Source organism: Thamnophis elegans, chromosome 1 (genome assembly GCF_009769535.1).
Source record: "Thamnophis elegans isolate rThaEle1 chromosome 1, rThaEle1.pri, whole genome shotgun sequence".
NCBI classification, from domain to species: domain Eukaryota; kingdom Metazoa; phylum Chordata; class Lepidosauria; order Squamata; family Colubridae; genus Thamnophis; species Thamnophis elegans.
In genome coordinates, this window is record NC_045541.1 from 119359800 (window position 1) to 119386479 (window position 26680).

General features: G+C 41.6%; 1 protein-coding gene across 1 annotated transcript in view; it reads right to left on the reverse strand.

Moving 5' to 3' along the window:
* The window catches only part of EIF2AK4 (eukaryotic translation initiation factor 2 alpha kinase 4), a 56123-nt gene that overhangs the window by 28039 nt on the left and 1404 nt on the right, over positions 1-26680 (reverse strand). The window contains 14 exon segments of the mRNA XM_032229751.1: positions 113-235; positions 1270-1353; positions 1702-1771; positions 2659-3086; positions 4415-4572; positions 5135-5244; positions 7879-8414; positions 9480-9637; positions 11173-11288; positions 18170-18318; positions 19540-19620; positions 20121-20294; positions 25253-25355; positions 25558-25673. Of these exon segments, the coding sequence (XP_032085642.1) occupies positions 113-235; positions 1270-1353; positions 1702-1771; positions 2659-3086; positions 4415-4572; positions 5135-5244; positions 7879-8414; positions 9480-9637; positions 11173-11288; positions 18170-18318; positions 19540-19620; positions 20121-20294; positions 25253-25355; positions 25558-25673 (2406 nt within the window).

Here is a 26680-nt window from a genome sequence, read left to right on the forward strand (position 1 = left end):
ATTGAAACTTCCCCTGCCTTTATCAAGGCCAGAATAATTTTTTGGTAAATAATTAACTAAAACCCAATAAAGTACAAGATATGTGCATGGGCTTGACATGACCATCACTGACCTTTTCATGGATATAAGCTAAACCATCCAATATTTCCCGGAAAAGTCTCCAAAGACGATTGGTATCTTGGTATAAACCTTGATCAATGGTATCTCGTAATGTGCTCTTTTCACAATACTCCATCTTTAAATGCAAAAGGGGGGAAAAATTTGAAAGCATTTGGGAAGATCATCGCATGTATAACTGTTACTATTCTACAACCCAGATTTGGGGTGATTAATCATTCAAATACTAGAGGCTTCTTCTTTAAAAGAAATTTATTTAAAGATATGTATTCTGACTGGCTAAATTTAATCCTTTTTTTTTTGAGGGCAGACAACGGAAGGAGACAAAGAAGGAAAACTATAGGTTTGTTTGCCTAAATTTCATTTGCTTAGCTGCCTGACTGGAAAAAAATAAGCCCTTTAAAAAAACCAATGTCTTTTCACCTTGTTATGCTAAGAAGAAAGAAGTTTATGTGATTCATAAGAATGCTTCTGCATACTTATATTGTTTGATCAATTCTAAGGGTGTATAACACTCAGTCATGGTAGCCATTACCGTTTTCAAAGGTACAATGTATTTGATTAACCCAGACACATCAATTTTGAATATTTCCTGCAACGGAATGAAGCAAATATTATACAAAGTGGTTTGTTTTAAAGATCAGCCAAAGCTTTTAACACCTGTTCTGCATGTGGATTATTTCTCATATCAGATGCAACAGGTAGAATGTTCTTTTCCCGCAGCAGGGGGCAGTATCTGGTTGACCTTAAGAAGCTAATGGAATTAATACATGGAGGGGAGACAATCAGGAAATCACAAAACTTTAACCCAGAGTTGAAAATCCTAGAGTAATAAGGTTCAAACTGAGCAATCAAAACACATCCCAGCACAGCATCTCATGTCCATATTGAAAACAACATGCATGTTTCCATGTAGTTATTAGGAGCTGGGCTTGAGTTGAGAGATTTTGTTATTTTAAGCATGCTCTGAAATCATAAATTGTTTGCTTCTAAAACTTGTAAGGCTGAAAAAAACTACTTCTCACTGATTTCTTAGATGGCTTCTGATGATACTGGATACTGACTATAACGTTACTTCTATCTCAGAAACAGAAAATGTTCATTTTATTCTGAATATATTTATTCTGGCTGTACCAAATGATAATTTCCAACCTGAATATAAAGATGGTGCACAGTCTGAATCACTGATGTTTTGTTTTCTTCACTAGAACTATCTTTTTCCTTGTAGTCTTCATCCTAGATCACAAAAATACAGAAGTACAAATTAAGCAAACTTAATTCTTCACTACATATATTTAATCAGTCCATAAATCCACAGATAACATTTCTTTCATTTAAAAACATCATTCTTAAGTGCTGAAATGCCAAATAAACCCGTTTTATTTATATTCTACTATCCAACATCACAACATGATGCTGGGTACAAATATTCTTATCAATAAAGCAAATAGCAACATTACTGTGGCTTTTAACTGTAAGCAGAATCATATCACAATACATGCTGTAGAGCTTTTGATTATCAGATTTTGAATCCACATATTTGAAAGAGGATGCTTAAAGATGTATTTTCAATAGAATATTTACCATCATCTGATTTCTACTATTGCCTTCTTCATGATCAAAAATGATATCACTTTCAGAATCTGCTGCTGGCCTAAATCAAGAAACAAGAACTTTTAAATATCGAAATCTTTGCAGAAGGTGCTTTTTTAATTTTTCCCTCACATGTTCCACAGAGGTATGTTTAATGGTAATTCATCAAGTTCAAAAATTACTCTATTGCTGTGATACTTAATTCTAGTTTCATTTATTAATTTAATTATGAGTTTTTATAGTTTTAATTATCCAGTACACTAGAATAGATCTGACCTATTTAATTAAATGCCATGTATAATCATATTAAAATAAAAGATGACAATAAAGACTATAGCATCTCACAGGCAAAAATCCTAAAAGGTGGTTTATCTTCCACTTCCGATTTGTCCGTAGGGCCTATTTTCGTCTTCTGGAGCCTTCAGGGAAGCATCCTGAAGGTCTCTGAAGGCTCCGGAGGACTAAAATGTACAAATCAGAAGTGACTTCCGTTTTGCTCGTAGGGTCGCTTTTCGCCCACCAGAGCCTTCAGGGAAGCCTCCTGAAGGTCCCTGAAGGCTCTGGAGGACTAAAACCGGCCCTGCGAGCAAACCGGAAGTCCGTTCCCGAACTTCCAGCTTGCCTGTAGGGTCGGTTTTTTGTGCTCCAGAGGCTTCAGAGAAGCCTCTGGAGGCCTCCGGGAGGGCGGGGGAGGCTGTTTTCTCCCTCCCCAGGCTCCTATAAAGCCTCTGGAGCTTGGGGTAGGCAAAAAAGGCATGCAAAAAATGGGGGTGAGTGCTAGTCATGCGCTCATGCGGGCTGGGGGTCGTGCATTGCATTATGGGTGTGGCACGCCTGCACTCCCCCCACTTTTGGGACACGAGCCAAAAAAGGTTTGCCATGACTGATCTAATTAATTAACGGTAAACAAGCAAAAGGAAAGCAGAGAAACAAAATGTTCCTACTTACAAGAAAGACTGCGAAAAGACTCCTTCCCCTTCATCATCGTCGTCATCATCATCATCACTGGATTCCTGATCAGCTCCGCTGAACCTGGCACTGGACGATCTTTCACAAGAGGTGCTCCACTCCACCGAACTGGTCAGGATAGGAGGAGGGGCGTTTGCTTCTATGTCATCCACAAACACCTGCTCACCTTTCCCGTTCTCAGCCAACTTCTCAGCTATTTTCTTCTCTTCGGTGCTTTCTGATGCAGAACTGTTAAGCAGAGGACCCTCATATTTCTCTATCCAGGCGTTGTAATATCGCACAATGTTCTCATGGTTTAGTCGTGACAAAAGCGTTACTTCCCCTTTGATTCTTCGAAACTGCTTGCTTGTGGGATTTATACGAATACGCTTCACAGCATAACAGCAGCCATCTAGATTGTTCTGGACCTGCCCATTGAAAAATGTTATAAGACAGATGTTTCAATGGAGATGAGAGGTGGTATTCAACCAGTTCTGACCGGTTCTAGTGAACTGGGAGCGGAAATTTTGTGTAGTTCAGAGACCGGCAAATACTACTTCTGACTGGCCCCGCCCGCATCCATTCGCTGCCTCCCAAGTACCAGCTGATTGGATTCCCAGCCGATCCTTTTGTTGCCCTGCACAGGAGAACAGAGCTGGAAAGCAGGCTAGTGGGGTGGGGAGGGAATGGAGATTTTACAGTATCCTTGCCCTGGAGTGGGGTGGAAATGGAGATTTTACAGTATTCTTGCCCTGGAGTGGGATGGAAATGGAGATTGTACAGTATCCTTGCCCTGGAATGGGGTGAAAATGGAGATTTTACAGTATCCTTGCCCTGGAGTGGGATGGAAATGGAGATTTTACAATATACTTGCCCTGGAGTAGGGTGGAAATGGAGATTTTACAGTATCGTTGCCCTGGAGTGGGGTGGAAATGGAGATTGTACAGTATCATTGACCTGGAGTGGGGTGGAAATGGGAGATTTTATAGTATCCTTGCCCTGGAGTGGGATGGAAATGGATATTTTTACAGTATCCTTGCCCTGGAGTGGGATGGAAATGGAGATTTTTACAGTATCCTTGCCCTGGAGTGGGATGGAAATGGAGATTTTTACAGTATCCTTGCCCTGGAGTGGGATGGAAATGGAGATTTTTACAGTATCCTTGTCCTGGAGTGGGTTGGATATGGAGATTTTTACAGTATCCTTCCCCCAGGAGTGGGGAGGGAATGGAGATTTTGCAGTATCTTTCCGCTGCCACACCCACCAAGCCAAGCTATGCCCACCAAGTCACGGTCACAGAACCGGTAGTAAAAAAAATTTGAATCCTACCACTGATGGAAATCATATAAAAACAATTCCTTCTGGCCACCCGCTCATTTCTTTCCCCCCCAAAATAAATTCTATTTTTTTGTCTTTGTTCCTTGCACAAATGGATAGTCAGCCTTTGTTACACAATCTGTGTTTTATTTAGCAACAGCAATAGCGTTTAGACTTACATACCGCTTCACAATGTTTTATAGCCCTCTCTAAGCAGGTTTAGAGTCAGCATATCACCTCCAACAATCTAGGTCCCCATTTTACCAACCTAGGATGGAAGGCTGAGAACCTGGAGCCTAGTGAGAATCGAACTGCCAAACTGCAGGCAGCTGATAGCAGAAGTAGCCTGTAGTACTGCATTCAAAACACTGCGCCACCACACTTACACACATAAGTCAAAGCAATTCTACAGAGTAAAATTTGTTTCACACTGCTTTACCTTGATGACTGCTCCAAAAGCTCCTTTTCCAAGCAGCTGTAGTTCTTCAAATTCATTGTAATAACGTGAAAGTTGCCTCTGTGTTTCTGTGACGTGAACATCACTGGCAATGTGACTGCTAGAAATAACAGTTTCGATATCGTCTATTGCTGATGAATCTGAAATTTAAAAAAAAAAATATAATAGACAGGGAGATGACTTGTACACAACCTGATATTTAAAATTAACAAAAGCTGGTGTGACCCTCAGTGTGGGAGATTGAAGCCTCTCCTCTATTCTATTCTATTGCAGTCTAAAGTGCTGATTACTACAAAATTGTATTGGCAGGTGCCTCAAAATCACCCATCCAGCTTTCAAGCCTAAGGGAAGCCCAGAACTCATATGATATTTACATCAAAAATACTCCCCATCTGAAAAATATAAGATACGAACATTTTGTGACCGTTCAGGCATAAATAATGGCTTAGAATTATTTTATTGCCTCTTGATTCCAACTGGTGTTAGAAATTATGATATTGCACATCTGAAATTCTCTCAAACAAAATCTTTAAATAAACCTCTACCAAAAACAAGAAAACCACCTCAATATTTTTGACATGCATTTTATATTTAGATATGCAGTTCTCGTAACACAATCTAAAGTTACATGCCATTAATTTTAAAAACACATTTATATGTTTACCTAAAAGGCTGGCACATTAGAAACACTGAAATATTTACCGTCTGGGCTTTCTTCCAGTATGGGTGCTTTTACTAGTGGTGGATTAACAAAACTATGCTGTAGTAGCTGTTGAGGACTCCATCTTTCTTTATCTTCCAAGCAAACACACCTGAATGCAATCCAGACAGATAGAGGTTAATATTGCTATTTAGGTTGTAACTATATAAATCTTTGACATTTTTGCAATTAAAGCTGCAAAATGTGTTTATAGTCCTCGACTTACAACAGTTCATTAGTGACCGTTTAAAGTTACAACAGCACTGAAAAAGTGACTTATGACCATTTTTCACAGTTTCAACTTTTGCAGCATCCCCATGGTCTTGTGATCACAATTCAAATGCTTTGCAACTGGTTCATACTTATGACGGTTGCTATGTCCTAGGGACATGAGATCACCTTTTACAACTTTCTGACAATGGGGAAATCAGATTCACTTAACCACTGGGTTACTAACTTAACAACTGCAGTGATTCACTTAAAAACTGTGGCAAGAAATGTTGTAAAATAGGGCAAAACTCATTTAACTAATGTCTCACTTAACAACAGAAATTTCAGGCTCGATTGTGGTCATAAGTTGAGGACTACCCATATAGCCTTCTATAGCCTTGTGCTCTTCAAGGGTTGAAATCTTGGGAGACAGAATCTCAGATCTTTCTGAAGGAAAATCGCTAAGTAGGAAGCAAAATGTTTTCTTTAATCAATTTCTCCTAATACAGAAATATGCAATTTATCACGAGAAAAATTAGGTAGCAACATCCTAAAAAAATAAAGTTAGATAATAATGCCAAATGACATAACTTTATTCAGATATTCACATTTTAGCATTTCAAAAATCCCAGGTTTTGTGTATAGTTTTCTGTCAGCAGAACACAAACCAATTCTCCTTCCTGAACAGAATGTAGAGGATATGAGGAGATGGACAGAAATTACACATAATCCACAACATACGTTGATTGCTATGAATTTACACACTGATCCTGATATTTATTAAACTTTTATATCACACATCTCAACCTAGTGGCAACTTTATGTAACTTACAATCAATAAAAGCAACAATATGAAACATTAAAACATTAATCAGATGTACCTGATAAATACCATGCAGGAAAAAAAGAATCACTATTTGTTCTAGTAGTTGGGATGTGATCTTAAATCCCAATATTATATGTATTAATTTATTTAAAGTTCAAGATACCAAAACACAGTCTAAATCAAAAACCCTCTTACATCCAACTAAAAAAAGGGTATTATCACAAAGGACTTAAAAGCTGAACTATATACTCCAAAATAAACTGCAGCATATGTTTGCAATATTTTTTATCTACAAAAAAAAAGGTGGATAATATTCTGGTCTAATAAAGGACCCAAAATTTGATTAGAATCCCTAGTCATAATTATATGATACACAGTCAAAGTAAAATTAGGCATGCAAAATAATTGTGAAGTATCTTCTTGAACTTAATACAACCATAAAAGTTTAGGATTTCTATTTATTTTCTATTTCTAATATACTTCTTCTGGGTCTGAGGCCTTTTATGTCCCACAAAACTAACAGAAATATTATGTTGGGCTACAACTCAAAGTACTGAAGCACATAAGCACAGCTTATATCTCGCCAAGGTGGAAAAATAAAGGAAAAATTATGCAACATAAAGAAATGTAAAAAAAGAAAATTATATACCATATGTTTTGGAGTATAAGATGTACCTTCCCCCCTAAAAGAGGGTGAAAATTCGGGTGCGTCTTATACACTGAATGTAGCCCCACCCACCCACCGCCTCCAACCCTCTGTCTCCCAGCAATTTACCTCCTTGCAGCAAAACGGGGACTCTCCACGAGGCAAATTGCTGGGAGGCAGAGGCAGATTTTTTCCCCCTTGTGCTAATCAAGCTGTTTGCTGCAAGAAGATAAGTCAATAACTATAAATGCCTATAGTGTTTTCAAATTATTAGACTTTTTTAAAAGACTGCTTTATTATTGTTCTAGACAGTGTAACAAAATGAAGAAGCTTTTTAAAATAAATGCTTTTCCTGCCTAGGTAGTGGGTTGGACTAGAAGATCTCCAAGGTCCCTTCCAACTCTGCTATTGTATTGTATTATAAATAACAGAAAATAACTATACTTCCACAAAGCACATCAATTTTAACAGCATCTGTATAAGTATAGTCTGAAATGCAACACTACAAACAGTGTATATTGTCTGCACTGTTGCTGTTTGTTGCAAGGAGGCAAATTGCTGGGAGGCAGAGGCAGATATTTTTCCTTTATTTTCCTCCCCATAAGCTAGGTGCGTCTTATACTCTGAAAAATACGATAAGTAGCCAGCCAATAATTAAAAAAAAAGAATAGAACAAAATCCAGAAGAAAAAATGTAAGTATAGAACCAAATCTAACAACAACCCACCCGTTAGTTAACACAGCATTATAAAATCAATATAAGGTGTAAAAATACATCTGATTATTTACCAACATTTGATTTTAGAGTAATGCATGCTTTTTATTGTCTTCAGCTAATAGGGTAAAAACTTCAAAAAAAAAAAAATACCCGCCATATTTCTGTATGCATAAATTCTACCTGCACACCTAAACAATTATCTTGGTTTGTAATTCTTGAATCATGTTAAAATCACAAAGAGCAATTATTAAATTATTTAAATTGTTAAGATTCCCACCTGTATCCTAAATTATAATTATGCATTATTATGTTCAATAATGGTTAAATGTTATGGGTTATTTACATACTTTTTCAAAAAGTCTTGAAAATCATCAGGCAAATCACTTGGAATTATGATTGGATATTCCTTGGTTTGCCATCCTTGGCTGAGAGCAAGCAACATCAAACCCAATCTCCATACGTCTCCTTTTTTCCCTGGTTTGTTGGGTAAGGCATCTTCACTAAATCGGACTTTGGTTTGCTCAAAAACATCCTCCTTACAGATTTCTGCTAAACGTTTGGAAATACTGTAGTCAGTCATCTTGATGTTTCCTTCAGTATCTACCAGAATGCTGGATGCATTCAAAACTTTGTGGACCACTGAATTACTATGTAAATAGTCAAGAGCTGACAAAAGCTGAGTTGTGTAATGGCGCAACTGATCCATGGGAAGTGGGATGTCTCTGTCCAAGTACATAGAAAGGTTAGATCCATTGATGTGTTCCACCAATATGTGTACTACAATTGAGTCACTGTGCTCTTTAAAGGTCATAGATAGGTAATGCATGATGTTAGGATGGTTTAATTTCACCAGAGAGTTGAATTCTGTTTCTGCTCCCTGTATCTGTTGAAAGGAAACAAACATTTCAATTAGTATTGAATTATGGAAGAAATAGGCTTACACTTAAGATATTTTTCGTACAAAGCATTGAACTCCGGTCAACTGAACCCCAGTCAACTGAATCCGTCAACTGAACCCCAGTCAACTGAGGAAGCTAGATAAAGGACATTTGTAAGCTTTTAATCATGTGTCCAAACTATTATTTTTCTGTTTTTATACAGAACGTTTCATTAAGAACTGAATCATGGAAGGAAAGGATTATGGGGCTGGTCTTTAGGGCTGTGCAAGCCAGAGGTGGTATTCAGCAGGTTCTGACCAGTTCCGGAGAACCGGTAGTGGAAATTTTGAGTAGTTTGGAAAACCGGTAAATACCATCTCTGATTGGCCCTGCCCCCATCTATTCTCTGCCTCCCGAATCCCAGCTGATTGGGAGGGAATGGGGATTTTGCAGTAACCTTCCCCTGGAGTAGAGAGGGAATGGAGATTTTACAGTATCCTACCACACACACCAAGCCATGCCACACCCACTAAGCCACGCCCAAAGAAATGGTAGTAAAAAATTTGAATCCCACCACTGGTGCAAGCTACCCAAATTATTCAGAGGAAGCAAGCATAGCATCTTTGAAAGAGTTTGAATTAATGAGTTGATTTCTTGAAACATACTGACCTGGAAGCCAGAAGACAGACAGACTACTCTTAATGAATAGCAAAGAGATAGCATGCGCACACATTTGCATGAGTGCAAAACACTGCTTCTGAATCATTTTCATAGCATGCAAAATCCTAATGATTAAAATAACATGCCTACAGATTTATACTGGAAATTTATGTTAACCTGCTCAATCCAATGTCTTTTACTTGTGCTCTGAATTGGCACAGAATCATGGCATCTATAGGACCGCAGATTGGAGAAATATTATCTTTCTTGTTCTGTTCCAAAGTACCCAGGAAGAGTTTCACATTCATTACTGATATTCGGTTCTTTGTTATACAGCACATCTCAGGTGCCTGATGTCCAGTTATAATTTTCAGGTAGCAATAATAAAACACACACAAAAGAATGATTACCTGTTTTTTACACTTTTCAACCTTTTCCTTTTCTTGAGTCGTGAGAAATTTTCCCATTTTCTTTTGCCACTGAAGTACCCATTCATGCACTTGGACAAAGTTGCCAGAACAAATATCTAAAGCATTGTAGATTGATTTACCAAGTTCTTCATCTTTGCCTTTAGATGAAGGTAGATAAAGATATCGGTTATTAATGCAAATATTCTATAGATTCCAAGTTCATGTTAAATTAGACATTACTTCCATTTGCTATGTCATGTCCCCTTTTGTTGCCATTGTTTTAGACACACTGGGGTGAGGTAAGGTTGCATTCAAAATTAATAAAAAATTGTCAATATTTTTGGTGGAAAAAAAATGCAGCGTTTGATCATCTTTCATATGGAAGGGGAAATGATCAAAAGATGTTGAAATTCACAATTGCCCAAATAGACCACACATTCATGATAGAGAGACAAACATTCTCACAATTATTACTACCATAAAAGCCATCATATTATTATTCAAATTCAGAAGCGGCTTGCTGCTTCAGTAGAATGACCAGTACAACTTTAGCCACACCCTAGGACCGTGATGGCGAAACTATGGCATGCATGCCACAGGTGACACACGGAGCCATTTGTTAGGGCACAAGAGGCGTTCCCGTCAGCTCCAGCACTCATGTGCGCACTGGCCAGCTGACTTTGGCCTTCTTTTAAGGCCGTTTTTCACCTGCCAGAGGCTTTCTTGAAGCCTACAGAACGTGAAAAACCGGCCCTATGGGCAAACTGGAAATTCAGGAACTGACTTCAGTTTGCTCCTAGGGCTGTTTTTTGCCCTCTGGAGCTTTTTGGAGGTTTTCCTGAAGGCTCCAAAGGGGGGAAAACAGCCTTACGAGCAATCCGGAAGTCACTTTCGGTTTCGACCATACGACTGTTTTTCACCCTTCGAAGCCTTCAGTGAAACCTCCTGAAGGGTCCGGAGGCAAAAAACAGCCCTACGGCCAAACCGGAAGTCTGTTCCTAATCTTCCAGTTTGCCCGTAGGGTCAGAATTTTGCTTTCCGCGGACTTCAAGGAAGCTCCTGAAGCCTCTGGAAGGCCCTCCGGCGGGGGGAGGGAAGCTATTTTCACCCTCCCAGGCTCCTAGAAAGCCTCTGGAGCCCAGGGAGGGTGAAAGGTGTGCCAAAAGAGGGGGGGACTGCTGGTTGCAGACGCATGCGCAGGTGGGCGGGGTGTTGCATGTGCATGCACGCTGGGGTCACGTGCATAGCATCATGGGTGTGGGCACGCCCACACACAACCCCCGTGTTCCCCTCGCTTTTAGCACACGATCCAAAAAAGGTTAACCATCATTGCCCTAGGGTCTTACTTGCATAAGCATCTGATATCACAGCTATTCCATAACCAGTAGAGATTCCATTTGGTGGAAAAATCATAGCTTTTTGACATAATTTGCTGCAAATAATGGTAAAATCACAATGTCAAAACTGGAAAAAATGTAATATTTGGCTGGTAACATTTAACAATGCTTAAAGATGAAAAATGAATAGATTGGATCCTTTGAACTGTCAAATAAATACGGGATCACAAAAAGGGAGGTGGGTTAGCTTTCCTCTTTCACAAAGTATATAGGTACATATGTTTTTACCTTGAAAAGAAATGGACAAACCTGCACAATATATATTAGCATTTCTGATATATTGATGTTCAGCTTACCTATACATTTTCCTTTGTGTACTTTAAGCTGACCGTTTGCACTGCTATTAAAGTTCAAAATTTCACATGTTCCTGGAGATTCTTCACTGCTGCAGTTAGAATACTGACGCTCTCTCCTATATGGGCAACATCAATATTATTTTCTTTTGAGAAACACAAACACACACACACACACACAAGCACACGTGTCCCCCCCCCCCCCCTGTAACAGCCACTAAATTCACTGAGAAAGTAGTCAAAATACTAGTCTAAGTATGTGGTACTAATAGCAAATTAATGTATTTCCAAAGAACCTGGTTCATTTTTTAATTTCAATTAAACTATTATTAAACAGAAGAGAAATGCAATCATTCTGCATTTGCAGAAAGATAAGTCATTATCTTGTTCTTTAGAAAATGTATATTATTTTCAAAGAAAAAGATAACCAAGGAAGATTTTGTTCCTATTTTATCATATAATTCATTTATTTATGTCGTACACCCTCAGCTTCATGGACTTCCTGTGAAGAAGAGTCAGTTATAACTGAATGTCTATGAACTCTGAATTTACACAATGAACTAAAAATTAACAACTTATATAGCTTTTGCATAAATTAGATTACATATTTGCATAAAATATTAATGTAGTTCAGGCTGATTTGCCTAATAATGGGCAAAATCTATTGTTTGATGATACTGTCTGAAATTTGATTTTGTTTATTGCATCCAAAGTCCACTATGGGGGGGACTTAAAAACCAAAGTTTGCTATACTTATCTAACTCATCTGCAGTAAGTGGAAAATTAAACATATATAATGGTATAAGCAAATTTCTAAAATGACCGTTGTCTTACCTGAACGGTCCTTCTATGGGTGCTGCGAAGGGAATCCAATCATGGGTTAACTTAGCCCTCTAGCCTTGAGACTGAGTATGCAAATTTCAAAGTCACGCCTCCTCTGACTGGACTTCCGTTTCCATTCAGTTCTCGTACGAAGTCCACCGAAGGAACAATATGTCAATTGTCAATCAAGCCGCAGGCCATCTGGCACTACCTAGTCGAGTCCAGTCAGAAATAAGAAAGTCACAGAGTCACGATCAAAATGGAGCCCTGACCAGCCGAAACTGCGGGCGGGTTTGGATTCCCTTCGCAGCACCCATAGAAGGACCGTTCAGGTAAGACAACGGTCATTCTCCTGTGTGCTGCTCCGGGAATCCAATCATGGGATATGCCAAAGCAATTAAGTCCCAGGGCGGGAGCTAGGCTGGTCAGGCTCCTCCGCAGACGGAAGGACCCTTTGCAACACTCTCCGCCCAAAGGACGCCTCAGCCGAGGCAAAGACATCAATCTTGTAGTGGCGAATAAAAGGTGAGGGCGACGCCCAGGTGGCCGCCCTGCAAATCTCTTCTACAGACGCTTGCGTCGCCCAGGCCGCTGTGGTGGCCGCACTCCTGGTGGAATGAGGAGTGATCCGCCTTGGAACCGGTCTGGAGTGGGTGTCATACGCCAACGCAATGCAAGCTTTCAACCATCGGCCGATGGTGTGGGAGGACACCTTCTGTCCCATTGAAGACGGCTGGAAGGAGACGAACAGAGCCTCTGATCGTCGGAACGACGCAGTGCGTTTCACATAGCGACGAAGAGCCCTGCGAACATCCAGATGGTGCCACTGGCGTTCCTGCGGATGAGACGGGTGAGGACAAAAGTCCGGCAGGACAAGTTCCTGAGTCCTGTGAAACAACGAGTTTATCTTTGGAAGAAAGGTCGGATCCAAACGAAGCACCACCCTGTTCGGGTGGAAGATGCAAAGATCCGCACGAACAGAAAGGGCTGCTAGCTCTGACACCCTCCTGGCCGATGTTATGGCTACCAGAAAAGCCGTCTTGAGCATCAATAATCGGAGGCTGATGGAATGGAGAGGTTCAAAGGGGGTAGCTGTTAGGGCCCTGAGAACCAAGGTCAAATCCCACGTGGGATAACGGTGTACCGTCAGCGGTCGTAAGTTGGAAGCACCCTTAAGGAAGGTCCGAACCCGCGAGTGCTGAGATAAGGAGCGGCCTTGGTCACCCCCGACCACCGTCGACAAGGCTGTGACCTGACGGCGAAGCGTGTTTGGCGCCAACCCTTGTTGAGGCCGGACTGCAAGAAATCCAGAACTTGGGGCACCGAGGCCTTGATGGGATCGACCCCGGTGCGCCGGCACCACCGACAGAAGGCCTGCCAGGTAGCCTCGTAAATACGGGTAGTTGACGGGCGACGGGCCGCTTGAATGGTAGAAATGACTTCATCCGAATAGTGAAGGGCCGCTAGCATCGCCCGCTCACGTGCCACCCGGCTAACTGCAACAGCTGAGGGCTCGGGTGCAGGAGAGCCCCTTGGTTGAGCTGAATCCGGTCGTCCGGAATCCTCCAAGGATGCGAAACGGACAGATGGACGAGGTCTGCGTACCAGGGACGTCTGGGCCACATCGGAGCGACCAGCAGTACTTCCGCCTGTTCCGCCAAGATCTTCTGAATGACCGACGGAAGGATCGGGAGAGGAGGAAAGGCATAAAGAAGGCCGGCCGGCCACCAACTGCGTAGAGCGTCTACTCCCTCCGCCCCCGGAGTCTGGTATCGGGAGTAAAACCGGGGAAGCTGCGCGTTGTGCGGGTGAGCAAACAGATCCACCTCGGGTAGGCCGAAGCGGCGAGAGAGTTCCTGGAAGAGAATGGGGTGGAGCTGCCACTCCCCCTGATCCACAGTCGCTCTGCTCAGCCAGTCCGCCTGAGTGTTGGCTTCGCCTGAGATGTGCTCCGTCCGAATCGATGAGAGTCTGGGCTCCGCCCAATGGAACAACCTTTCCGCTTCCAGCATCAGAGCTCTGGACTGTGTTCCCCCTTGGCGGTTGATGTGGGCCTTGGAGGCCACATTGTCGGTCAAAATTAACACATGGCAATGAGATACAATGTCCCGAAACTCCAGGAGAGCTAGACGGATGGCCCGCAACTCCAGCCAGTTTATGCTGTTCGTCAGCTCCTGATCCGACCAGCGACCTTGGGCCACTCTGTCCAGGGCATGGGCCCCCCATCCAAATAAACTGGCGTCCGTTGTAACTTGAACGCGGTCCGGCTCCTTGAATGGACATCCCCGGAGGAGCCTGTACGACATCCACCAATGCAGGGACGACCTGGCCTTGCCCGGAAGCTGCACCTTGATGCGGGAATGACTGGTATGCGCTCTCTGGAAGGGCAGCAGAAACCACTGGAGAGGGCGCGCATGGAACCTGACCCAGGGCACCACGCCGATGCAGGAGATCATCTTTCCTAGCAGTTTGGACAGCGACAGCAGTGGTACTCGCCGTTGAGATAGCACATGATGCGCCAGATGGTATATGCTCTGCCTCCTTTCCGGGGACAGGAAAACCTCGCACGACATCGAGTTGATGGTGGTTCCCAGATGAAGGAGGGACGTGGTTGGACGCAGATGGCTCTTGGGCAGGTTGAGGACAAACCCATGGTTTCGCAATGAGTCCATCGTGACCTGTAGGTCTCGGAGAGCCTGATCTCGAGAAGACGACAACACCAACACGTCGTCTAAATAACAATTGATGCGTATTAGAATTGAGCGAAGGGAAGCTGCCAACACAGCCAGAAGTTTGGTGAACGTGCGCGGGGCCGAGGAGAGGCCGAATGGCAAGGCCCGGTATTGATAATGGCGGCCGTTGAAGTGAAACCGCAGGAACTTCCGATGTGCCGGATGAATGGGCACATGGAGGTACGCTTCTTTGATGTCTATAGAAGTCATCATGTCGCCTTGGCGGATGGAAGCCAATATGCTCTTTAGAGACTGCATTTTGAATTTTTGGTATTTGATATGCTGATTGAGCTGTTTCAAATCTAGGATTGCCCTCCATCCCCCGGAGTTCTTTGGTACCAGGAACAAGATGGAATAAAACCCTAGGCCTTCCTGCCCCTTGGGTACTTGTTCTATGGCCCTGATGGTGAGAAGATGGAATATCTCGGCGTCCATAAGGCGCCGTTTCGACGGGCACCTGGGCACAGGGCACCTGATGAACCTCCTCGGGGGGATGGATAGAAATTCTAGAGTGAGACCCAAGCTCACCACTTGAAGGGCCCAGGCGTCTGATGTGAGCTCCGCCCATTGGTGGGCGAAGGCCAAGAGACGTCCTCCTATGGCCCCCACCTCCTGCGAGTCAGCGGTATCTACGAAAGGAACGGTTGCCCGCTCCTCGGGAGGACCGTCTACTCTGCGCTTGACCCTGCTGGCGCCCCCTGTCTCTGGCCCCAGCTCGGTCCTGGCCACGGTCCTGTGCCTGGGAGAACCCCCTGGTGTAGTTGGGGACATAGGGGGCGGAAGTAAACCCCGAGTCCCCAGACCGAAAGGGCTGCCGCCTACTATAAGGCTGTGGCCTTCTAAGTACACGGGCGCTGGTGGAGGGAAGCACCTTGCGTTTGTCCCGAGCCTCAATGAGAATGGGATCCAGCACTGCACCAAACAAGGCCCCGCCCTTGAAGGGCGTGGATGCTAGGCGCCACTTAGATTTGACATCAGCTTGCCAGTGGCGGAGCCAGAGCAAGCGGCGAGAGGCCACATTGGAAACCACGGCTCGGGATGCAAATTTTGCCGCGCTAAGGGTGGCATCTGCAGAATACTCTAAGGCCGCTATCAGCTTGGTGACATCCTGATGGAGGCGCAGTTCCTCCGGGTCCAGCCTTTCCTGTAGTTGTCTCAGCCAAACTAAGGAAGTCCTATTAAAGAAGGAAGCTGCAGTAGCGGAACGCAAGGCCCACGCCGCTGCCTGATGAGTTTTACGAATGACCGATTCGGCCTTGCGGTCCTCGGCCTTCAATCCTTCTGAAATTTCAGAAGGAATTAACGCCGGTGAAGCAAGAGCAGCAATGGGAGCATCCACCGTGGGAAACTGGAGGAGTGCCTCCAACTCAGGGGAAGATGTGTAAAGTTTCCTATCTCCGGACCCTGGAGGCTTAACTGCGGTCGGCTCATCCCACTGCTTCTGGATTAAATCAAGAAAAAGCTTGGGAGATGGGATAAAATCCTGCAAGGCCACCTGCTCAGCAAAGAGCCGCTCGGTGGCATCCAGGCCCACAGCAGCACTTTCTCCAGAAACCGCCTCCCCCATGTGGGCGGTAGTCTTGGCCTTATACAGCAGAGACTTGAAAAGAGTGTGCCTGAAGAGCCCAGGGGCAGTAGGCTGATCCATAGGTAGGCCCTCATCACCAGAAAAATCCCTATCCGGGATTTCACCTTCCTCCACTAAAGGAGATTGTGCACTAAACACAAGGGGAAAGGGGAAGGAGGATCCGTTTGCAGGATGGAAGAATCCCCTTGCAGTGCCTGAGGAGCTAGGCCCGAGGAGGCCAGAGTAGGCCTGGAGGCCTGGGATCTACGCATTAATTCCGCATCTACCCCTCTGGAAATAGCCTCTGAGATCATGCTGTAAAAATCAGCAGGAAGGTCCAAATCCTGGCTCTCCAGAGGCCTGAGGCCTGCAGCTGTGGGGGTGAATGTGGCAGAAGGCCCAGCGCGTGGAGGCGAACGAAGAGAAGCCCCACTAGCCTCAGAAATAATTGGGGGAGATTGAGGCCCGAAAACCCCTACCTCAGGAAGAGGGGCCTGGGGAAGCTGAATATCAGGGGACCAACCCTGCTCAACGACTCGCACCAGAGAAACAGGCTGCTGAATCAGAACCGGAGGGGAACAAATGGGAGCCCCAGATGCCTTGGGGGGAGCCTTGGCCTTATCTTTGCGCTTGTGCAACTTATCCCGAACAGTAGATGAGGCTCGAGGCCTGCTACTGGAAGCCCTGGTCGTGGCCTTGCTAGGCCCAGGGTTATCCCCCCCCTCGCCAGGGGAACGGGGCTCAGAAACTGGCCCGACAGTACCTTGCACTACCGATTGATCAGCCATAGTATGAATTTGAAAGAGCTCAATCAGCGAAACAAAGGAATGCAATTGCAAAGGACTCGCCAAGAACGCCACGTGGAAGCAGAGACAAAGAGAGAAGCGACCTCCTTCCTGAGTCAGCAACCTCGAGTGAGGGAAAAGGGAGGGGCGAAAGCAGCGCGCAGTCTCAAGCGCGCGAATAATTCTGCCTTCTCATCCCCAGACATTATCACACATGTGTGAAATTGCTTCCAAATAAGGCAGCCGGCATCAAAGGCGCGAAATTTAAAAGAAACGGCAGGGAGAAATCCCAAACAGCCGATCCATGCAATCCTCCGGCAGCCGCTCCAGCGAGGGCAGAAGGGAGGGAGGCAGGGGGGAGGAGAGGAACAGCCCCGATAAGCCACAGCTTCGGATCTGACCGCGCCCGTAGGCGGGTGCTATCCGGTATGGGAAGGCGGCGCTGGAGAGACTCAGCTTCCCTGCGCGCCGAACTCAAAGGGAGGACAGGCGGAGAAGCCGTTTGGGAACGGCAAGATCGCCCCACGCTCCAGCTGCAGTAATCCGATATCCCTGCAAAGGGAGTAGTGAGAGAGGAATCGGCTGGCAGAAAACTGCCGCTTTACCTCCAACCAGCAAGAAATCCACAATGAAAAAACCAAGGAAATCCAGTATTAATCCTGAGAAATTATCAATTAGTCAAGAGAGAATTGAAATAGGTCTCGTAGGCTTGGACTGAGTAAGAGAAACTGAATGGAAACGGAAGTCCAGTCAGAGGAGGCGTGACTTTGAAATTTGCATACTCAGTCTCAAGGCTAGAGGGCTAAGTTAACCCATGATTGGATTCCCGGAGCAGCACACAGGAGAATGTCTAAGTCTCCTGCCACTAGAATAATCAGACAGAGACAGATGGAAAACAAGTATTCATCCAGCCTTACAAATATTATTTTTGTAATTGTAATGTGTGAAGAATTCATTATTTTTGTTCTTTTGTTAATTTTCACAAATTTGTATATCATTTGAAATGACATGAGCATCTACAAAAACAAGACATTTCATGAGTCAAAGCAATTAATTCTCTTAAAATATCTTAACCCGTTGTGATAAATACATACTTTGAACGTCCTGTGGAATTTGCACGATATTTATTATTCCCTATATGGTCTGTTGCACCAGTTGTTATGCTGACAGTCGTTTTGCTCCCTGCAACATCTTGAACAGTAGAAGGATCCTGCTTTGTCAGAGTGGTATTACTCAAGCGTTCCTGGATAGGTAGCGATGAAAGTGAATCACATTAGTGCACTAAAATCCTTTAAATAACTGACTTGTAGCCAGAATTGGGATCAAAAATTTGGTTGCAAATCATTATGGTCATAAATTGAGGCACTCACATGAGAAGAAGTAATTTGGGGTAAATATTTCTTTTTTGCAGTGGTTATTAAGTGAACGCTGTGGTCATTAAGCTATCCCTTTCATTTGGATGGGTATTTTTTGCCAGAAACAAACAAATTAAAATGCAAATTGTATTCACGTGACCACAGGGTACCCTGACCATTGTAAAGCTGACCCACCCAACATACAGTGATGTGATAGCGGGGAGGGGCAGTACAATAATTTATGATGGCTGAGAGTGCTTCACAAACCATAAATCATCCATTCTTTGGCTGTTATAACTTTGAAAGGTCGTAAAACAATAAGTCACGGACTAGTGTAGATGGGCTCCTGACCACAGTTCCCTTGGGGGGAGGGGGAAGGCATTAAAGAATGATGTGCTTTCTTAACTGAATATTATTTTCCTTGCTATTCAAGAAGTCAGTGTTGACAATGTAAGTTTGCAACCTGAGGCAACAAGCAGAGACATTTATTCTACCCTGCTTTTGTATACAAAATCTCTATTGAGTCCAAGAACAAATGTAAGCATCAGGGTAGTCTAGGTCAAACATACTGGTAGCCATTAGGAAAGAGGGGGAGTTTGCATTGGTAAAATTCTAACATTTTATGATTTGGTACATATAAACCTATGGTAAGAATACCACACCAACCTTCTCTTGCTATCCTCAATTCAGTTTATTCCCCTCTGCTTATTCCTGCACTGAGATGAACAGCAAATAAGTATGTGGCTCCCAAGTCCACCGAGAATTTAGATCAGTGTTTTTCAAACTTGGCCATTAAGATGTTACCCAGAATTCCACAGCCAACATTCGTAAACCCATCATGAGAGAAATTCTAATCTTAAAAGTTCTCTGAGAGATGGTTTCAATTTGGAAGAACGAACTGCTTCACAAAAACCTTGGCAGGGTGTAAAGGAAATGAGAAGCCTGCCTCCAATCTTTCTAAAGAATACAGATGTTGTTTATGGCTTGCAGTCTCCATATCTGGATCAAGGCGTTTTGAACCAATTCATAAAGAATTCTACGAAAGAAAGAACTGGTTGATACACGTCTTTCCCTATTCTTTGGCAATACGGAAAATATTTTTATAATACCTGTTTTGCTATTTCCTTCCTTTTTCTTTCTTCTCTTTTTTCTTCCTCCCTTCTCTGAATTTCGTCAAGAATTTCACGTTGCTGAAATACATTCATTGATATGCGATAGAACAGTATCTTATTTTACTAAGCAGGAGTTTGGAAGATTAACACCAGGTAAATGATCAAGCAGAAAAGAATACAGCAATCAAGGAATTACCAAGGAGGAAATCACACCTTCATCAACATTGGCAGGGTTTTGCTTTACTATATAAACAGGAAGCAAACTCCACATTCACTAGCATTAATGATGTTACCTAGTTGGATAATAAAACATCTGCAAGCAAACAACTAAGCTCAGAGAGCACTAAGGACTCCATAGTTCAACTCTGAGCTAGAACATTCTCTTCAATTGGAAAAGTAGACTGATTTATTTATGTGTACAGTTCTTCAACCTTTGGAAGAATAGTACAAAATATATTAGTAACAATACTCATATAAATGAATAATTCAGATTGTAGGCATGGGTTTTTTTTCCTGTTCAGATGAACAGAAATGAAATGAATAAGATGAGGAAGATAGAAATACTGCAACGTTCTCACCATCTGTTCTTCTTTTTTCTTCAGGTCTTGAATTCGTTGTTGTTCTTCCTTGGCTAGTCTTTCTTGTTCCTTTTGTTGATTCTTTAGCATTTCTTCATGGAAAGATTTTGAAGGCGGTTTATTGTAATCACTGAGAAATGACTGTATGTATTCTGCCAGCTCAAATATCATCACCTAGGAAGGTAAGTTAGAACAATTAAACAGTGGAACAACTTGCCTCCTGAAGTTGTGAATGCTCCAACACTAAAAGTTTTTAAGAAGATATTGGATAGCCATTTGTCTGAAATTGTTTCCTGCCTGAGCAGGGGGTTGGACTAGAAGACCTCCAAGGTCCCTTCCAACTCTGTTATTCTATTCTATTCTATTCTATTCTACTCTAGACACAACTGTTTAAATGCTTGCACTGGCTACACTTATATAAACAGCAGCACATCCTTCAATTAAACACAACTGATTTTGACTTTTTTCTTTTAAACTAAATAATTAAACCAGCACAAGACTAAAGTAAACTTGACTTCAGAAGATCCTGTCCCATCTCAACAATGAGTATCATGCGTGTTTCTATTGAATATATACCTTAGTGGTAAGGCATGTATTTACAAATATTATAGTTCTAAATCCTACTAGTTAAAGCAGAAACAAAGTAATTTCTCAACAGTGATTGAGAATAAAACTATATACCATATTTTTCGCACTATAAGACGTTCCAGACTATAAGACGCACATTAGCTTTAGAGGAGGAAAACAAGAAAAAAAAATCTGCCTCTGCCTCCCAGCATCCACTCAGTATTCATCTGGCTAGCGTCCTTGCAGCAAACAGTCTGCCTTTTCCATGTCTGCTGCCTCCACTGGGAAACACTGGAGCCTTCACTGCCAAGCAGCTAATTGGCAGTTGGATCTGCCTCCCGGCATACTGCCAATCAGCTGTTCTAGGTGGCAGGGATTGCTGCCGCCGTCTATTCACCGCTGCTACTGATCACCGCTACCTGTTCGCCACCGGCCGATCACTGCCCCCAATCAGCGGTGGTGAACGGGCAATGGCAATCGGGCGGTGGCGGCGATTGGCCACCACTGCCTATAAAGCTGATAGGCAGGAGGCCAATCCAACCGCCAATCAGCTGCTCGGCAGCGAAGTCTCCTATGTTTCCCGGTGGCACTTACAAATGCCACCGCTGCACTAACACCCCTCCTTTCCCCCACTGCAATAGTCGCTCTATAAGAAGCGCAGACATTTCCACAGACTTTTGGTGGCAAAGTGTGTCTTATAGTGTGAAAAATACGGTATATGTATTAAAAAGTCATTATTAATTTGCATTTGACAGTATTCGTATAACCCTAATATTATACTGTCTATACAGACATTTAAAGAAGATATTAATCATTTTTAACACTTACACTTAACAATTGTAACAGTAAAAAAAGAACTTTGTATTGATCTGTCCCATTAATTTACCTATGCACTTCACCTTGATGAAATATGATTGCACATTCATATCCTTCTAAATATATCATTTCTGCTTTGAATAGATAATCAAAATGTTCCAAGTTCAAAATTAATGCCTTTGTTTCTTTTGGCAGAAAAATATAATAGTCATAATTGCTGTGGATATGTAGCCTTCATTCTTCTCAAGCCTAAATTGCATTTGAAACTTTGGAAATTGACAATGAAACTTTGTTACATTTAATTGGGTGCAAAGAAAAAGGGGGGGGGGAGATTAATCACTTCATTTATTCATGCCAATTTCTGCTCTAGAGCCAAGTTGGTATAGTGGTTATGGCATGAGTGAGTTTGATCTTAGGCATAAAGCCAGCTGGGTGACCTTGGGCCAGTCATTTTCTCTTTCAACCCTACTAACCAAGCAATGACAAAGGACTTTCAAATCTTGCCAAGAAAGCTGAAAGTCCTGTTGCTCCTTGGTCCAAAGTCCTCTTTTCTGATGACAGCAAATTTTGCCAAAATCACCAAAAACTGGTTCAATGACAGTTGGATTACTGTGCTTGATTGGCCTCTCCATTCTTCCTCCATACTCTAGGTCCGTGGTTTCCAAATGAGATGCAAAAGTTGGTCTCATCAGAAAAGAGAACTTTGGACCACTGTGCAACAGGACTTTGGACCACTGTGCTTCATTAAGACCAGGGTCAATGCAGCCGTCTACCAGGAGATTTTGGAGCACTTCATGCTTCCTTCTGCAGACGAGATTTATGGGGATGCTGACTTCATTTTCCAGCTGCCCACACTGCCAAAAGCATCAAAACCTGGTTCAATGACTGTGTGATTACTATGCTTGATTGGCCAGCAAACTCGTCTGACCTGAACCCCATAGAGAATCTATGGGGCATTGCCAAGAGAAAGATGAGAGACATGACACTGAACAATGCAGAAGAACTGAATGCCGCTATTGAAGCATCCTGGTCTTCCATAACACCTCAGCAGTGCCACAGGCTGATAGCTTCCATGCCACGCCGCATTGAGGCAGTAATTGCTGCAAAAGAGGCCCAAACCAAGTACTGAGTACATATGCATGCTTATACTTTTCAGAGGTCCGATATTGTTCTATGTACAATCCTTGTTTTATTGATTGCATGTAATATTCTAATTTTCTGAGATGGTGGATTTGGGGTTTTCATGAGCTGTATGCTATAATCATCACAATTATGATAAATCACAGCTTGAACTATCTTAATTGCATGTAATGAGTCTATCTCATATATTAGTTTCACCTTTTAAGCTGCATTACTGAAATAAATGAACTTTTGCACGATATTCTAATTTTTTGAGTTTCACCTGTATGTCCAGGAATCAACACTGACTCAAAGAGAGTAGAATAGAGCTGGAAGAAACCTTGGAGGTCTTTTAGTCCAGCCCCCTCCTCAAACAAGAGATCCTATACAATTTCAGACAAGTAGTTGTCCCGTCTCATCTTAAAAACCTCCAGTGATGAAGCACCCACGATTTCTGAAGGCAAGCTATTCCACCGGTTAATTGTTCTTACTGTTAGGAAGTTTCTCCTTAATTCCAGGTTGCTTCACTCCTTGATTAATTTCTATCCATTGTTGCCTGTCTTTCCCTCTGGTGCTTTGGAGAATACTTCAACCCCCTCTTCTTTGTGGCAGCCCCTCAAATATTGGAATACTGCTATCAAGTCACTTCTAGTTGTTCTTTTCTCTAGACTAGCCAAACCCAAATCCTGCAATTGTTCTTCATATGTTTTAGTCTCAAGGTCTTTGATACATAAACACACACAAATCTGCTCTATTTTATTGGGCACACTGTTACTGGAAAATAATATATAATATGTAGCTCCATCAAACAATAGAACAGGATTTTCTAGTTTGAGAAAACAGGAACTATTCAGATAATTAGAAAAATTTCCTCCACATTCATTCGTAACAACATTCTAGAACCCATTTGCACCTATACATTCTCATTTGTTGAAGAAGGATAAGAAATAATTATCTTATAGTGTGTTGCAATGCATAAAAACAAGATCAGGCAAAAAAAAATTAAAGAAGCATCATGTTTCCCTGAAAATAAGACAGGGTCTTATTTTCTTTTAACCCCCAAAATAAGTGCTTGGCCTTATTTTCAGGGAAACCTTATCATTTTTGAGGTGCAGGAGGTGGCAAGTGTGGTCACCTTAAGGTTGCTACTACATTGCAATATTTTCAGGAAGAGCTTATTTTTTGGGGAGGGCTTATTTTAGTGCATGTGCTCAAAAGCCCGTTTGTGCTTATTATCTGGGGAGGTCTTATTTTTAGGGAAACAGAGTACTAGATTACTTCAAAACACATGCTAACATAAGTAATACTAAAAAGCAAGCATTTATGACAGAGATGACATGACTTGGCTACAATTAAATCTCACTAAGAGAGTAAAAGTCATATTCTCCCTTGATAAAGAGGGGCAGGAAACAATAGCACATAGTGCTAAGAGACAGTCCATTCAGAAATCCTTAATTCTAAAGAGTTCTTTCTCCTTAAACAGAAGGCTTGCCATCATCACCAATGTAATGTTTCAAGATAAGCCTAATTTCTAGTGGCTTCCCAGGTACATATGTATATTTTGGGAAACATTTATGTGATGCACTACTGCTTCTTCTGGGATGATTCCCTCCCCCCACAACCTTGTGTGTATCCTACAGCTTTTGTGGTACGTCTGTGTGCCTGTGCATGTGTCCCATTCAATCTACCTCACTGAGCTTACTAAAAGTAACTAGATATTACCATCTCTCTCAGCATTAATGGTGTATTGCCAACTCTAATGAGACCCTGTTAATATTCTGTGAGAATTTTATAATAAATCCCTGCTAAATAATGAAAACTCACAAAGTAATCAAAGAGACTTTGAAAATCCTCTAATCAAGCATGATAAAAAGTAACACAAGGATATATATAAAAGTAATGTATAAATTAATTAATAATTATAAAACGCCTCCTTCTATAGATTGATTAGATTAGTATAGAAATTAGATTCTATACTAATTTCATTCCCCAAGGCTGTTAAGACAGGACTTTTATTTAGGGCTTTCTCAACTTTAGAGCTGCTTTTACTACAATGGATTTGATACCTGTGCTTGTCTATTTTTATCTTTATTTAATTTTATGGATATTCATTTCATTACCGTTTTGTTTTCATTATCATAGTATTGCAATGGTATGGTTCTTTGTATTTTCACGACTGATTACCACTGAGAATTTTTATTATTATTACAGCATCACAGAATGCACTACAGAAGTGCAATAAACAAAAATAAAATACACAGCACTAAAAGTGGCATTCCAGCAAGAAGACTCACATCTGGTAATGATTTACAGAAAGAAATGAAAAGGTCTGAAGATCATGGAAGTAGCTATTAGAAGCAAAAGTGATCTTCAGATTGCTTAGGAAGAAAAGATAAAGGTGTTGTCACACATGGTGTGAAGCACCAGCAGTGCATAATATGCAACATATGTGATGAATGCTTCTGGTACAAACTTTTCAGCTAATAGACATTACTGGAAAAATATTTTTTTGCTCAAAATTGATGATCATATTCACAAAACACACATGCACATTTGCCATATTCATATATAACTTCAAATATTATACCAACAATGTCACTCAACATGTAGTGTTAAATTTACACACTTACCTCTCCACAACTGTCTTTTGCTAATACCTCTAGTTTGGATTTTAACAAGTTTATATTTTCATTTGATAAGCCTTTCACATTTTTAAGTTCTATTTCTGGAACACTAGAGGGAAGAAAAAGAAATCACTAGAACAGGAGTTTTACAAGGAGTTACCCAAGTTATAAAACAGTACTATTATTTCCAATAAACCATGAAAACATGTTATTGACTGTTATTGATGTTATGTCCAGGTTTTCCTCCCAAAAATGTTTTCTTTCTTTTAATTTTAGAAAAAGTATAAAATAGATTTTTTTTATTTACTCACATATCGGGATAGGTTTGCGGACATTTCACCCATAAGTCAACTTTGGCATAGACTTCGTGGTCACCAGTTAATCCCTGAGGTCTCAAGACAAGATTGATTTCAGGAGATTCCCGTATCTGGAACATTAAAAAAAAAAATTCTGAATGTGCTCAACAAAGACTTTCTACCTGACCACAAGAATGGATTCAAAGTTTTTATTTTTCTGGTAAGCTGAATTTGTTCTCAAGGGAAATTACAAACTAAATATGTGACAGAGCTTTTAATAAGAAACGATTGTATCACACATCATATATAAATGTCCTGGGGAAAAAACAAGTCTTTGGGGAAGTAATAACCTTGCTAATTATATTTAAGTAAAACATAATTACTTATTGAAAATAAGTTGTTGATGGTTTTCTTTTAACATTCACGGCACATTCACCAAACACCAGCAACACTTGGGAAAAGAAAAAAATATTCCCTTTCTTACTTTTATCCTAATTGCTCATTTTGATAAACAGTCATATTAAGAAATCATTTGATACTCATGTCTCAAACTAAATTCAAGAAGGAAAAATGAAATAAGGCACACTAGAAAAAAATTATCTAGTTGGGGATAATCTTACTCTCCAATTATATTTCTCTATGTTTAGCCCTGGGCTATGTAAAAGCTAAAGTTTATTAATCTCAAGTGATTAATACCAGAGAAGAAAGCAGAAGGAATGGATTTAATTATTTACTTGGTGAAGATCATTGGCTGGACATTGTCATACCATTGACACCTGACTTGTTAAAAAAAAATCTGCCAAATATTTTGCGACACTGTTAAAGCAATATGTATTAGGACATTACTCACAATTTCTTATGCTATTTTTTTAAAAAAAAATTCAGATAGTAAAACTGGGGTTGTATAATTTTTATATCTGTAATTGCCGGAATACAAAAAATATCTCATCACTTTGTCTTAAAAAATTGATCCATGGAGATGATATACTTATTTCATTAAGATCTACTTTTTCCTGGGAGGTTCACATAGATTATACAGAGGAAGGTGTCATCTAGTTTTATCCCCTTAAAACTAAAGTAGGCTAGGCTAAAGAGTTCAATGGGGTTTGAGTTTAACCCACAAAACTACAAGTTTTAT